Genomic DNA, 15,324 nt, shown 5'->3' with positions numbered 1-15,324 from the left:
GAACACTTCCAAGGCCCAGGTTGAGGTTGTCAGGCATCCAGGATCGCTTTTGACTTCAGCGCTAATTTGTCAGCTTTGCCTTGAGAAAATTCCCAGCTCTCTCAACACTTTCTCACCTAATTGCAGTGGTTGGTATTAAGCAAAGATTATCCCTGCAGAAAGGGCTCCAGTGGCCTTTAGTGCTGGCTTTTCTGCTTGAGCTGGCGCCCCTTCTCAGTCCCACTCTTTTTTTGCCTGGCCTTGGCCTGCTTAGGATACTTTCCCTCCCCTCTAGTCTCCTCCCAAACCTGCGGCTCAACTCCCACTTGCTTCTGCATCTTTATTAGGGCCGCCCTTGAGCCACTCGACTTCTATACTTGCTGCAGGTAAGGATTTTGTTTTCATTCACTGATTTCTAGAAGCACTTTCAACTTAAGACAAAGCTGGTCGTTTGTGATTGAACAAATATTTTATTTATTCATGGGTAGACCATAGGTTTGATAATACAGTTCTTCCTCTGTTAGAGATGAAGGAGTCAAGGCATGATCAGCTGCAATGTCAGCAACAAAACCAGGAGGAGATAGGGCTCTCTCCTCCCTCAGGACACGGCACAGCACAGCACAGCAGGGCACAGTGTTAAGGGTGTGTCTCCCTTTGGGGTTTCCAAGTTGCTCTGTATCTTCTCGTGCTGAGGCTCAATGTTCTTCAGCTGCACCTCCACTAGGAGAACATCAGCTGTGAAGACAGAGCCTCAACAGTGTGACCATAGGCCAGATCTTTGTTCTCTTTGCCCTCAGGAGATGAATTTTCTTAAGCTCTCATGGAGCTCTTTGGGGACTCCCTTTTGTTGGGCTGCCTTCTAGCAAATGAGAGAATGTGGGAAAGCAAGCAACCTGCACACCATAAAGCGCCACAAGCAAGAGGACTCACCCTTCTGTGGCTCAGCCCACACACATTTCAGGTGGCTCATTCATCCAGATGTTGCTCTTGACCTTATGAATTATGACAGCACTTCCTAAGACTCCTCCGCACAAGTTGCAATGGTGCCTGCCACGTCAGAACTGCCAGAACTGCCTGCTCTAAGCACCCCTCCCCTCCTCAGAAGGCTATGGGGATGACGGCTGTCCTGCTCTGCAACTGGGCCCATCCCACCCTCATTTTTGGAAACACTGGTAGCTGGCAGGTCACTTTCTCTGGCCATTTTTCTCACCCAGTTCTCTGCTACTAAATCAGGCCCCTGCTTTCTCTAACACACACCTTTGCTATAGCAGGCCTCTCCCACCTTGTGTACCTTTTGGGAAAATGTCAGCATTTTGCCACCACAGATGTGGACTCCCATCTAGTTGGCGCTGTTTAAAGCAGTGTCTGGGGCTGGGGTGGAAGACCAAGCACACACCTTTCACAAAGGGCCTGTGACCACCGCAGGGAGCTGTACCGATCCCCAGGACGGCCCAGCTCAGCTAGCTCATCATCACTAAGGAGAAAGCCCTCTGGCCCCCAAAAGTTTGGGATGTTCTTCCCACTACTTTGCCCACACCCTCCCTTCTCAACTACTTCAAGAAGGTCTCTGAGCCACAGTTCATTGCAACTATCGTTTATTAAAAAATATATGTCTCCTTGGAAGGAACACTGGTAAACCAACTAGTGTCATGCTTACTTTGAATCTTTGTTTCTCTTCCCTGGGAGGGGGAGGGCTGAGCATGGCTGAGACTTCGCCACATAGTTAACATCAGAGAATCAACCTCCCTGCTCACCCCTCCTCACCAGAGTCACAGTCGGCTGTCACTTTATCCTTCTTTGCCTTCAAGTCAGTGTACTGCCCAGGGAAAGCCACTGCCCTTTCCTTATCCTCATCCTGGGTTCCATGCTTTATACAGTTAGCCTCATTCTGCTGGTTGGACAACTGTTAACAGAGTTCCCGGATTTGGCTGGTAGTGCTTAAAGCATCCTCAACATTGCCTTGCTGGCACCAGCCCTAACCCAGCGGGCTAGGAAACAAATGCCTCAACCCTAGGGCCAAGCACTTCTCTGTTCTCCCCTGCATCGTCCCTCCAGTATGGAGGCGAGGGAGGCACATTGGCTTCAAAGGAGCACAGTGGGGTGGGGGAAGACCTGAACCACACCTGCTGCCTGCACTTGTGGTGGTGAAGATTCCCTTGACCACAGTCACTGCCATCAGACTCTGGGAAAAAGCAACAAGGTTTCACAGCTCACCAGCAAGCGGATCTTAGCTCTACAGCTCAAATGTACAGCATAAAGTCTACTTTCCTCTTGAAGAAACCATAAGCTACCAGCTGTTGGGGAGGGGCTGGAGCAGAGCATATGAAGCAGCTGCAAAAAAAAAAACCAAATCAAACTCACGACGTGGCTGGCCAAGCAAGCCAAGTGCTGTCCCGCCATCCCAGCACAGAACTGGAAGGCAAATGACTCCCTGTCGCTGTTGGTGGAGCCCAGAAAGGAACCTCAGTGGAGTCCTGCGTGTCCTCCTCTCAGCCCAGCCCCTGCTCTCCCTTCTGCTGACAGGACAACCAGGCCTGTGTCACCTACTCCATCACAAGGCCTGGCTCCTTCAGGACCTCATAAGCCTTTAGAACCTTGGCAAACTGGATTCTATGCATTCACTTAAATAGTAAAAGTAAAATTTGCAATAATGAAAAGGCTGACACAGTAGCACAACATGGTTTTGGTTTAACAGCAGCTTAAAAAGGAACAAAAAGGAAACCTCTCATGCAGACACATCAGGTGGCATAAAACAATAGGCAATTCCACGCGGAGCATCATTAGCCATTCTCTCTGTCCACACACAGGACTGGCTGCACCTCAGGGGCAGCAGCTGCTTTCAGGTCAAGTCTCTAACCCTCTCATCCCAGGCAAAAGCCCTTTCTCTCAGGCCTCAGGCTGACCCCTCCTAGCTCTCAAGAGAATGACCAAATGCGAGTGCCCTTAGTGCAGCACTTGCTACCATCTTCAATCCCTTCCCAACCAGCTGGGATAGAAGATGCCATCTGATTGGAATATGAAAATTAAAGCATAAATACATAGTACATTGTAGAGTCTCCATAGATTTCACTAACCCAAATGTGTGTGCATATATATAATATATATATGAGAGTGTACATAATTTATATATTAAATTATCTATATATTTTATTAATTACTTAATATAGGCTATCATATATATAAATAAGATACTTTTCTGTGCCATTACGTTGCACCGTTCAGAGCTGCAAGACAGCGTAGCAGATAAGAGAAGCCAGGGCATCTCTCATGTGGGGCATTTTTTAGTCACTTCACAGCCCGTGCAGCTGTCCAGAGTCTGTCTCCATCAGTCCTCCTCTTTCTCTTCACTTCTGCTTGGTTTTTCATGAAACAAATGGCTCTGAGATTTTGACCGTGCTAGCGCTTGGAAAGGTCCATGCAGGAATGGCCAGTCACAGATGAATGAGATGCTCATCCAAAAATAAACTTGAACAAAACAAAATTAAAAACAAAAAGAACGACTTGGAAACTCAGATTTTGTTTGAGATCTAAAGAAAGGGACAAAGAACGTAGCATTTGTTCTCCCCATGGGGACAGGAGATGAAGAGGGAGGAGGGAAGAGGGACTTGATTTCTTCTGTTCACAAGAGAATGGTTGGAGGGGATTCTTCAGAGTTTTTCAGGGGATGGGACCCAAATGTAGTGCCCAGACTGGTCCTCAATGATTTGTTTGATTTTGTTATAAATCTCTTCCAGTGAGTCACCCTGTACAATGGCTAAAGTGAAGAGGAAAACAAAATTATTACTGTGGTCCACAGCACATCCCCCAAACCCAGCAATCCTGCCTCTCCCAACAATCCTACAAGTCCCCCCTCCATACCCCCCCGACCCCTCACATGAAGGACATGTTCCCAGGAGTATGGGTTTGGGCTTGGGTTCACTGGCTGGCTGCCTGTGTGTTCAGGGCAGTAAGGGCAACCAACTAGGTGCCCCAAGCCCAGGGATTGAAGTCAACTCACTGAGACAGTGAGACTAAGTAGTAATGACCAGAAAAATGTGTTTATTCAAAAGATGTTTATTGAGCACCCACTATGTGCCAGACCTTGCAGTTCATGTTGCTCTTGGGTGCCATAAGGCCAGCAGCTTGTTATTCTAAAGCAGCCTTACTAAAAGACTTGGAAAATTGCAGTTCTCCACAGAAAGAGCTGAAAGCCACAATTTCTGGCAAGAGGCAGTGCTCCTGGGCCCATCACATCTGCTATATGTCAGAGGTCAGCCCAGCAAACAAGGACATGGATGCTGATGGTAAAGGGAGCTCTGAAGACCCAAGGTGTGTGAGGACATTTATGAATTCTTTACGCAGTTAACCTAGTGTCACCACCAGCTAGAATGGATTCAGCACTGCCTTGCATGCATATATGTATATATCACTGTACTTCAAAAGGTGAAGAACGTATTACATAGAAACCTTCCCAATGTTTCAGGAACTGACCTTCTAAAGTAGATGATCACACACACACACACACACACACACACACAGACAGGCACCCCAACAGACAACTTGAACACCACACTGAGGAATCATCATCATCAACAAACGTTTATTCAGCACCTAAACATGCAAAGCAAAGTACTGGGGGAGGGGGAGGGGAGCTGAAACGGAGGGAGACAGAGTAATACAGGCAGACCACAATCTAGTAAGGACAAGACAAAATGAACAAACCAACAATTCAAGGAAGCATTTGGCGAGTGGTTTATGCTATAAACTGGCTGAGCTGCTATGGCTGGACACAGGGAACTTGAGTGCTTTGGAAAGGTTTGTGCTCAAAAGCTTAAAAGCAACTGGAAACTCCGTGCAAGGTTTCTACATTCTGTCTACACCTGTTTGAGACACTTATAGAAACAGGTACCTGGCTAGTCCCCCAGAACCCCCCACAGGGCAGCAGGAGTCTTACCCGTAAAGTACTCTCCAAACTCCTGCTCCAGTTTCATGGCTTTGTCATAGATCTTATTTGCTTGTTCATATGTCTGCCTTCGGTTCATTTCCCTGCCAAAGACAGAAGAAAAATAGTTCCGAACCAGATCTTATGTTCTGATTAACCATAAAGGATTATTCCAGGATCCCTAAAAATCTGCTAAGCTGCCCTCTCAGAGCAGCAGTGGCCCATGGCTAACTCCTCAAACATTCTGCGTTCAAAAGTCCAACCGAGAACATATGCACAAGCCCTCAAAACAGGAGCGCCCAGTGACCAGAGCTGGGGCACAGAGTTTCTTTCAAGTTTCTGCCCAGCAAATTACTTTCTTCTCCATTTCCCTTGCAGACCCGATCTTAGCTTGGTGTGTCTGAGTTCTCAGTTAAACACTTACATAAGGGCTTCAATGGACTTGGGCTTGATGAAAATGGCAATGGGGTAAAGTTGTGCTTGCTGCAGTCTCTTGATAGCATTGCCGGAAACATCTAAGATGCAGTGCTTGCCCTGAAAAAGCAGAGATTGTATCAGCCCAGCCACTCCCTATTCACTGAGCCCCAAGCAGAAATCCAGTGACATTCTAAACATCCACCTTGGCTGGGGGTGGGGTTGAGGGGAGGGGCACCAGGGCCACCCAAAGTGGCCTAAAACACTGGATCCCTGAGGTAGACAGGCCCCACTTTTTGCTCCTATTACCCAGAAAAGGCCACATCTGTCCAGAGTCCCCTATTCCCTGTTGGGTGATGCTCTGGGGTGAGTTGTATGAAGGAGACAGATAGCTTCGTCAAGGGACTGGGAGTATGCAGAGGTGCTATGGCTTTGGTCAGCAGCACTGTTGGGCAGCTCCTGTGTTGGAAGGATAAGGATCCAAGTGGAACCCTGGCGTGAGCATTGGCCTTCCCTTTGAGGCCATCTCCTCTACACTTACCCTCTCTGCAACTGCCCGCACTGACTGGATGCTGGTCCCATAGAGGTTATCATTAAATTGGCCTGCTTCAATGAACTTGTTGTCCTGAATATCTTTCTCCATTTGTTCACGCGACACCACAAAGTGGTAGTCTTGTCCATCCACCTCATTATCACGTCGAGGTCGGGTAGTATCTGAAGGAAGAAAGGAAATGCTTTGTAGCCCAGGGGCAATGACCCACCCCAAGTCTAACAATACTGACTGGGCCGGGTGCGGTGGCTCAAGCCTGTAATCCCAGCACTTTGGGAGGCCGAGACGGGCGGATCACGAGGTCAGGAGATCGAGACCATCCTGGCTAATACGGTGAAACCCCGTCTCTACTAAAAAAAATACAAAAAACTAGCCGGGCGCGGTGGCGGGTGCCTGTAGTCCCAGCTACTCCGGAGGCTGAGGCAGGAGAATGGCGGGAACCCGGGAGGCAGAGCTTGCAGTGAGCTGAGATCCGGCCACTGCACTCCAGCCTGGGCGACAGAGCGAGACTCCGTCTCACAAAAAAAATAAATAAATAAAAAAAAAATAAAAAATACTGACTGGTCCATTCTCATCTGGGTGGGTCAGTGGGCCACTCCATTTTTTTTTTTTTTCCAAATAAGTGGGAGAAAACAAGCAGTTGGGAAGCAGTTTGTCTGGCCTACTTCTCTTCCAATCTCCAGGTCACACACAGGGGGCTATTTGCTTTAGCTTAAACTGGACCAGAAAGGTGAGCTAAGGCATGGCAGAAAGGTGCCAAACTTGGTAGAGGAGACAGTGAACCTAACAAACTGTTCATGGAGTCACATCAACACCACTTTGGCTGGGCCTCCCTATTTGTCCAACCATTCCCAACCATCACCACTGAAACTTCCCCTCAAGAGAGTGAGCAGCCAAGCCTGATTGATGGCTTAATCTCTCCAACCCCATCAGCTTTTGGGGAATATGTTGCCACCTACTCTTTTCCAGGGTGCCAAATGTACCCTGTCCTCAAATAGCCCTAGAATCTGATCCCAGACCTTTTCCATAAAACATTAGAGGAACAATTCCCAGGGCACCAAGCCTCACTCCTCTGGGCCTTCCTGGACTCTTACGTGGCACACAGGATCCAAATTTATGTGGAAATTCAGAGATCAGGTCATCGTTGACTCGGTCCTTCATTGGGCCCAGGATGATCACAGGCCTTGCATAGTGAACTAGAGAGGGAGAGCATCGAGACAGTGAACAGAGACCCCCACCAGACAGCCTGTCCTACCCCTGAGTCTGGCTAGAACACAGAGGCTCTGGAGCAGAGACTCAGACAGGGTAAAGCATCCTCGGCCATTGTCTGGCTTTTAAACAGAAAGACATCAAAGAGCCTTTAATTTGAGAATATCTAAGTTCAAGGCAAGTCTGAAACCAGAAGCTGCTCCCCTTCTAACACAGTCAGAAAGATTCTCTGCACTGACACCAGTAACTGAGCAAGGTTTTTGCAGAGCAGCCACTGAAGGGAAGAACCTGGACCTCTCTTTTAGCAGTGGCTACATCTACTGAAATAGACCTTCCTTGTAAATTTGCCCCCTCCTTTGGAAGGTGTCCTGGCAGCAGGCAAAGGCACAGAGAGAAGTGCACACTGGATGCACCCCCTTCCCTATGACACTAGGAAGAAGCAGAAGAGAAGAAGGAGCCCATGGGCTGGATGTGCCATGAGTCGAGCCTTCCTCCTCCTCCAGGTCCCTCCCTCTGCTGCCATAGCCACCCATTGTATTGAGCCCCATGACCAGACTAGCACAAAGACAAGGCTCTCAGAAGGGGCTTACTTTCTTGCCGTGTCACTGGCTCATATGACAAAATAGCATCCTCTTGTCCTTCTGCAACAAAAAAGGGAGATAGGTTAGCACCATATGATCTGCCTCCTTCTGTACAACACTCCCCGCACCCCTCCCCTGCCAGGACATAGCCTTATCGGGTGGTCCTTGCTACCACCTGTGATCCTTTCTGTTTTCTGCTGGTGAGAAGCACAGGAAAGCCCTTCACGGGCTCGGAGACAGAAGTCAGCAGTTATCTTGTTCAGTGAAACATCACTGGGCAAGGGGCCAAGGCCCAGAAGCCATGAAGCCTCCACCCCAAACCACCCCAATTTCTGAGGAACTGTTCTTGTAGGTAACAAGTCAGCTGTGTGCAGTAGCCCCCTCGCTCTAGTAAGAATGACAGGGATGCTTCGACTGGTTGAGATGCTTGCCTGAGTCCCCTTCATCTACATGCAGGGGAGTCAGGGCACACACCCAGGTCCCCAAAGGTGCAACCTAACTTTGCCCTTTTAAAGGTCTACCGACCCACCTCCTGTATTGGAAGCAGCATCCAGAAAAGTGGCACATGGCTCTGCTAAGGTCCCCAGTGCCCTTTAAAAGCAATGCTGAGCCTGCTGTCTCTTTCTGGTGGAGCTCCATGTCGAGCCTAGCAATGTTGAGGTTTTCCTAAAACAGTCATTAAGCCACTTGGTGCTGGGTGCCTGGAGGTCCCAAAGTGGCTGATGGCAGTCCCAGGGAAGATAGTGATATTTGCATCAAGGCACACAATGCTTGCTAAAAGGCTTCTTCTGAGCCTAAGACTCCTGGGCAGATTTTACAAGGCTTCTAGCCACCATAGCTCTTGAAAGACCAGTGCTCCCAAAGTTCATGAGGTTTGAATTACGGTTTCTCTGGTCTGGTCACAGGATCTCCCAAGGAGAACTTGGCAATTACCTGATCCTTTAACTGGCCCCAAAGGCAAAGAGGTCCTAATGACCTGGAAAGGCAGATTTAGCGCAGTATCCTATAGGAGCCATTTTTCTTTTGGTCTCTGAGCAAATCTATAAATCTGGCAGCACCTATGGCCCACAGTAGCCATGGCAGGGATTTACTCTTTGGCAGTTTACCCTTCCCAGTGCCAGGGATGCTTTTAAGTCAGGTCCTGGCCAGAACTATAGGGCTTATACTCTCCTTTAACCCATGGGGTGAACCCCAACCCATAAGGAGAATGAACTGGCCACAGCATTTCCAGGATCTCAAAGTGTACATGGCTAAAAGAAGCACCAGCCTCTGAGCAGCAATGGCAGCTGAGCGACACTGGAATGAGGATGGCTGGGATACACGGTGGAGCTACACGACATGGAAGGAATGACACACACTTACTGGAACTGCTTTCGCTGTCACTGGTGTTGGATGTCACTCCCTCTGCAAGCCAACAAGAAAGAGACTCCAATTCAGAACACACCACTGAGAAGTCACATGCAGCACAAAACTCAATTTCTCCAGGAGCGAGACACTGAGCTGCCAACTGAGTCAGGCCACAGGAGGCCTGCCACATCCAGGCTACCAACTGGGAGGCACAGCTCCAATCCTGAGCCCCTGGCCCTCTCATACTTGTCCCCAGAGCCCTCTTGGTCTGCCAAGTCCCTCCCTATGTGCTATAAGCCATACTTCCTTCAGCAGCATCCTCTTCACCTGAATCAAACAAATTGACCTGGATGGTTTCCAAGTCCTATTTCAAAATGCATCGCCCAAGGCTAACAACAGGAAAGAAAAGGCAGTGACAGGAGCAAAGAGAAGTCCAGGGACCAGTCTGCTCATGGGTGTCCCCCGCCCGACAGAGCCCCTGAAATACAGAACCATGTGGCACTCCACAACTAAGAGGCCAATCACTGGATGGGTTAAGCAGACACCAGGCAGCGCTGCCCTGACCATTCGGTGGGATCCCCAGCCTTCCTGCCGCCACTCCAAAGCAGGAGAGCTTGGCTTCAGTGGTGAGAGGGGAAGCACTTCCATCCACCACCAGACACATGTCAAAACACAGACAACAAAACCAACAAAAACACCTTGAGGACAAGACAGCCCTCCTGTCTCACACAGCTGGGATCTGCCCATCTCTTAGTGGTGAGGGAAAAGAAAGCTCAAGCCGGGGAGCAGCGCTCACAGGAGGCACAAACAAAGCCCGCCCATCCAAGATGACACGCGAATGAAGATGAGACATGGACACACCAAACGATGGAGAGAGATGCTGCTCATTTCAGCCAAGACCACACTGTTCCAGATCATGATATGCTGTGGCCCACCCCCAGAAAGGACTGGCTGAGTTGCCACACATGGCTAGTTCCTGAACAATCCCCATAGGCAACTCCTTTGCCTTTGTCCTTTATTATTTATTGAAGGAGAGTATATGCTGACAGAACCCATTCGGCAAGGCTGCATGTCTGTGCACCCTTGCACGCAGCAGGATGGCCACTAAGCCTCATCATCTAGGTCTTTTTCATTTTCCACTCTAGGATTCTTTTCCAGAAAGGAAAATGAGGTCAGAGTTTTCCTGAGATAAAGCACTAACTATATATGGTCCATAAATGGTGCCGGGGCCCCTAGCAGACCAGCTCAACCCCTTACAGGTGCTCTGTGGGAAGCCAACCGGCACTGTTTGCTGAGGCCCTGGATCTGCTGGGACATCCCAGAAGCAGGTTGGGAAAAGGGGGTCACAGTACCCTTGCCCCTAGTTAGAGGGACTGTAAGAGCTACAATTCCTACACCCAATTCTTTAGCGTGGTATCACTGGAAGAAGAATCCAACCAGCAGGCACCCCTCCCTTCGACAATAGGCTAGAGATTAGCTGAGTGGTTACCTTGGAGAAACATTTCAAGCCCATTTCGCTTCTAAGGTGGGACGCCAAGCTCACGCCCTGCCACTTTGAGTAGCAAAAGGTAAACAAAGGCATGAATGATAGGGACTTATTTGGGTACTAGGGATCCAGAGCAAACATGTAACATTTGGAGCCACACGCACTTCTTCCTGCTGTGATGTCAGAGTGCTCACAAACACTGCCCTCCTCTCACCCTTGACCCTCACCCATGTCCCCAATAGCCCCACCCCCACTATCTCCATTCATGCCACAAATACAGTGAACGGTGTGTAAGTTGGACTTACTCAGGTTCTTTGCTCCATAATAATCGTCACTTAACCCCGGGAAGTCCTGATTTCACAGACAGCAAGGGCGGAGAGGACGAGGGGAGAAGAAGAAGGGGACGGGGAAGGGATGGGAGGGAATGGAAGAGAGGGAGAGATTTGGGGAGAAGAGAAAAAATAGAGAAAAAGACAAGGGGGGAGGAAGAATACAGAGGCAGGTGAGCACTAGTGACAGAATTATGAAACACCATGAAGACCTAGCACTATAGTGAGGCCAGGAACTTTGCCACAGAAAGAACATCCCAGGGCAGATAAGACATCAAGACTTCATGCTGCCCAATTCGTTGCCAGAGGGCCTTGGAGTAGACTAGCTTTCTGAGGTGTCTACGGCTGTAGGCCAATGGGACAGGACAGGTGACACTCCAAGGCTTAGAGCACCTGCTTTGACCAAATTTTGGTTGTGGAGCCCAGGTCTCTGTTTGGCCCTGAAATCACCATTTCCCTCCGCAGTGTGTGAAAGAGCAAATGCCCACGTGTGCCAGGTAGGCAGACAGAATTCCCATTACCTCAAGAAGCTTTCGCCCAATACTGATTCACTCTGTTCAAACCCTTCAGGAAAAGTTTCACATGGTGTGGGGTGTGGCTTCCAAAGCTGCCCTGAGCTGGGCAGACCTTGGGGGATGAGCTCAGCTTCTGGAGAAGCACTAGGCACTTTCAACTCTGTTGTCCAACAGATACCCCCACCTCGCCCACCAGGCGGGACCACTGAGCAATGAACAGCCCCCCCAGGCTGGGCTTGGCATGGAGGGACTCTGGGACACTGGGACTTATCTGATGAAATTATGGTGACATCACCTCAGGCCTCTGACTAGGACTATCTCCTAACTGCTCATGAGCAGAGCCACCTCATCTATGGCTTCTCATTGAACTACTCCAGGATGATGAGCTGTGGCTGCCATCTGGATGAGGGCACCCTTTTGTCCACCGGTACCACCCAGATAGCAACGACTTACGCATACCATGACCGTGGACCAGGCTGGCCTGACAGAAGGACATTTCCTCTCAGAACCAGTCAGTCTCCTGCCAGTCCCAACAGCCCAAGACCCCAAGATCCCTCCATGTAAGTCAGAGGAGTCACTGGTAAATGAGAGATGTTTACCACTCATGATGAGACAAATGAGAAAACATTTTTCAAGCCAGGCCTGGTGTTTAAGGTTAGGGTTGGAGCAGTTAATTGCTGAGGCACATGGTAGAGCAAGAAGATTAATCAGGATTAAATTTCTTCTTCAGTTGAATTTAGCTCAGTGTGACTGCTCTTCCTACCAAACCAACTTTGTGTTTTTCAACAGATCTTTATTTGAACAATGTGGAGCAACACTCCTTCCATGTCAACTCATTTAAGCAGGAAGGATTCTCCTGGGAAAACTGGCTCTGTAGGCACTCTAGGATGACAGTGAGTCTGCTGAGAGTTGTGTGGATATCCTGTATGCTTATGCACATGTCTGGGATTCTGGAAGTAGCCCCAACTCCAGGGATCCTGGGAAAAGGCTCTTCTCTTGACATACATGAGTGAAGTTAAGGGAAAGAAAACACAAGAGGAAGAAACCAGGAGAGCAACACTGAGTCCCTAGACCTCGTTCTCTTGAAAAACCATTTTCCTGACCCTGACACTGTAGTTGAAAAACCGTTCCTCACCACCACAGCAGAGCTCTGTCTGGCACTTCCATTGCTAGTGCCAGGCACTTCCTGGGACCCTGGGACCAGTCCCACCTCAGTGCCTTCAACATTCATTCTAACTGAGGAGCAGGACAAATAAAACCCAACATCTTCTTATGTAGACCAATTTCTGCCCTGACTCTGTAGATAAGCAGGTGCACGCGCACACAGGCATGCACGGGGCCACACGTGGCCCTGCCCAGGCTTCTCCTGAGGGAAAGGCAACTGACGATGAGAGGACGGGGCTGCAGACGGCCTGCTCTCTGGACTCTGCTGCTACTTACGTTCCTGTATGCTGCTCTCCTGGGCCATGTTTTCTTTGCTCTTGTAAAATGGAAACTTTCGAGAGAGGCGGAAACTCTTTTTACGTTTCTTTTTGATCGACTGTGAAAGAACATGAAGATGGAGGGGAAGGACAGAAGAAAAAAAAACAGAACAATGGATTTTAAAGCATGCAAGAAAAACTAAAATGGAGACAACGGTGAGCTAAATAAAAGACCATCTCTCACAAATGGAGTCTATGAGATTAAATGAAAGTTGATGTAAGAGGAAAATTATGTTTACAAGAAAATGTTGTAGGGATGTTAGAGGTTTCTACCTAACCCAGACTCATAACACTCACTGGTACTTCCTAAAGAACAAAGGTCACTGTAGCCTCCTGGACACATGCCCTAAGGTACCACTGATATACACAGAGTCATCTACTCCACGTCTCTCTTCCCTCTACTGCTCCAGAAGTTCTTTGGCCTGTGAAGCTCATAGAAAAAAAGGGGTGAATGGAGAGCCCCCCTGTCTCAGGTGGTCTGAAGGGAGGTAGGAGCTCTGAGACTGGGCTTCTTGGCTGGATGCTCTGACAGGATCTATAGCCAGGGAGACACCCATGAGTGGCTTCATTTTCCCCAAGCAAGTCAGCCTTCCAGACAGTCCAACTCCAACACATCTTCAAGAGCCAGTACCCAGGGGGAAGGAGCACAGACTAGCTGTGGACTTTAAGAGCTCCCTCTCTGCTTTCTGAAAAGCAGTCAATGTTCTGACAGGACAGAGCCAGCCCCCTGAAAAAGAGATTTTCTTTTGTGTTCCCCAGTTCTCCTACACATCAGACTAAATTCCAAGCTTCTCGCCCCTCTTTACCTACTGGCTGATTTCCTTGGGAATCCCCACTTACCCTGTTAGACTCAATCATCCCCGTCCTGGCATGGAACTTCACAGTTTTCAATCGAGCTCTTTCTTTCTTTTCTACCCTGTTTTGGAATCAGAAAGAAGTCCTGTTACTGCCAGTAAATGGTCCAGCAGTGGGTTGCAGCAGGCACAGCAGCCATTTTTTTTGGCTCACTGAGTAAAAACCATGTTGAGTACCGACTCTACCAAAAAGGAAGCAAGGCACAAATGTTGCTCTCAAGCAACTTCTAATAGGAAAACAAGAAAGAAACACCAGCAAGAGGGCAGGAAAGGCCTTGCTCATGATCATGATGACTCACCTCTTCTTACTGGGGATCACACCGATCTGCTCACTTTCTCCGTGTGGGGTCACCAGCCTTGCCTGCCACCACTCATCATCAGAGGCATTAATGACATGAAGAATGTCACCATAAGAGAAGCTGAGCCCCTGGCTTGGCAGGCAGCTGTCCCGAGTCCGATCATAGTCAAACAGGGCCCTGAAAGGCACAGTGAAAGATGAAGTGATCATCCAACCCTAAATGCCAAGACACTGGCACCTTGAAAAGATGGAAGGCCAACCCAAACAGCACAGACATAGCAGCCTCACAGCATACTAGAAGGATGTCTCCAGGAGACCACATCCTTCTTTCTGTGCCAAAGTGGTAAATATGCACTCCCTTTCAAAGAAACATCTCATTCTCCCAATAAGAAGCATAAGAGAAAATATTTTACAAACCCCATTTCCTCTTGGCTTCTGGATGCAAGACAAAAGTTCAAAGTAGAACTCATTCAACAGCCCTCTCCCTCACCCACATCCTAGGAAACTAGCTCTAGCAGGGAGCTTTCTCAGTTCACAAACATATCTTCAAAAAGTAGCTAAAGACAGGACAAAAAAATGTTAACTATAATCCCAAACAATGACTGGTAAACACTGCCGAAACACTAAAGAAAGGGCCCTATGTCCTCGGGAGTCCAAAGAAAAAGCTAAGGCTGACGCTGACCCACACAATGGTAGGGTTGAAAAGAACCACTGGGACCCTAGAAGTGCAGTCTCTTTCTCTTACATATGGGGAAACAGAGGCTCAGTGAGGAAAAATAGTTTGACCTAAATCACACATCTAACCAACCTGGGACAAAACCCAGGTCTTCTGACAAGACATGCTGTTGTGACATGCTATAAATGATGCAGAGTAAAGAAGTAAAAGGGAAGGTGGGAGAAGGTGGGGAGGGAGCTATACAATCCAGGTTTATGGAAAAGGACACCAGCTTGGCTGCTGCTAGAAGTCCTAGGAAATGGTATTGGAAATAAAGGTCTGAGGCAAATTTTGGAAGCCCTTGAATAGACATGATTTAGCAGCCCCTGGAAATCTGAGAGGAGTGACACATCAAAAGAGCCTTAGGAGGTCGGGTACAGAGGCTCATGCCATTATACTTTGGGAGTCTGAGGCGGGTGGATCACCAGTGGTCAGGAGTTCAAGAGCAGCCTGGCCAATATGGTGAAACCCCATCTCTACTAAAAATACAAAAATTAGCTGGGCGTAGTAGCACACGCCTGTAGTCCCAGCTACTCGGGAGGCTGAGGCAGGAGAATCACTTGAACCTGGGAGGTGGAGGTTGCAGTGAGCTGAGATTATGCCACTGCACCCCAGTCTGGGTGACAGAGCGAGATTCTGTCTCAA

The 15,324-nt window shown here is 48.8% G+C and overlaps 1 protein-coding gene across 1 annotated transcript in view; it reads right to left on the bottom strand.

Moving 5' to 3' along the window:
• Positions 1-429: 429 nt before the first annotated feature.
• DLG3 (discs large MAGUK scaffold protein 3) overlaps positions 430-15,324 on the bottom strand; it is a 57,186-nt gene continuing 42,291 nt past the window's right edge. The window contains 10 exon segments of the mRNA XM_017887901.1: positions 430-3,733; positions 4,913-5,004; positions 5,325-5,434; positions 5,856-6,028; positions 6,959-7,060; positions 7,664-7,714; positions 9,017-9,058; positions 12,772-12,871; positions 13,653-13,728; positions 13,966-14,142. Coding sequence (XP_017743390.1) covers positions 3,627-3,733; positions 4,913-5,004; positions 5,325-5,434; positions 5,856-6,028; positions 6,959-7,060; positions 7,664-7,714; positions 9,017-9,058; positions 12,772-12,871; positions 13,653-13,728; positions 13,966-14,142 — 1,030 coding nt within the window. The 3' untranslated portion in view covers positions 430-3,626.

This window comes from Rhinopithecus bieti, unplaced genomic scaffold (assembly GCF_001698545.2).
Source record: "Rhinopithecus bieti isolate Rb0 unplaced genomic scaffold, ASM169854v2 scaffold_18033, whole genome shotgun sequence".
NCBI classification, from domain to species: Eukaryota; Metazoa; Chordata; class Mammalia; order Primates; family Cercopithecidae; genus Rhinopithecus; species Rhinopithecus bieti.
This window is presented reverse-complemented; position numbering and strand designations above follow the sequence as displayed.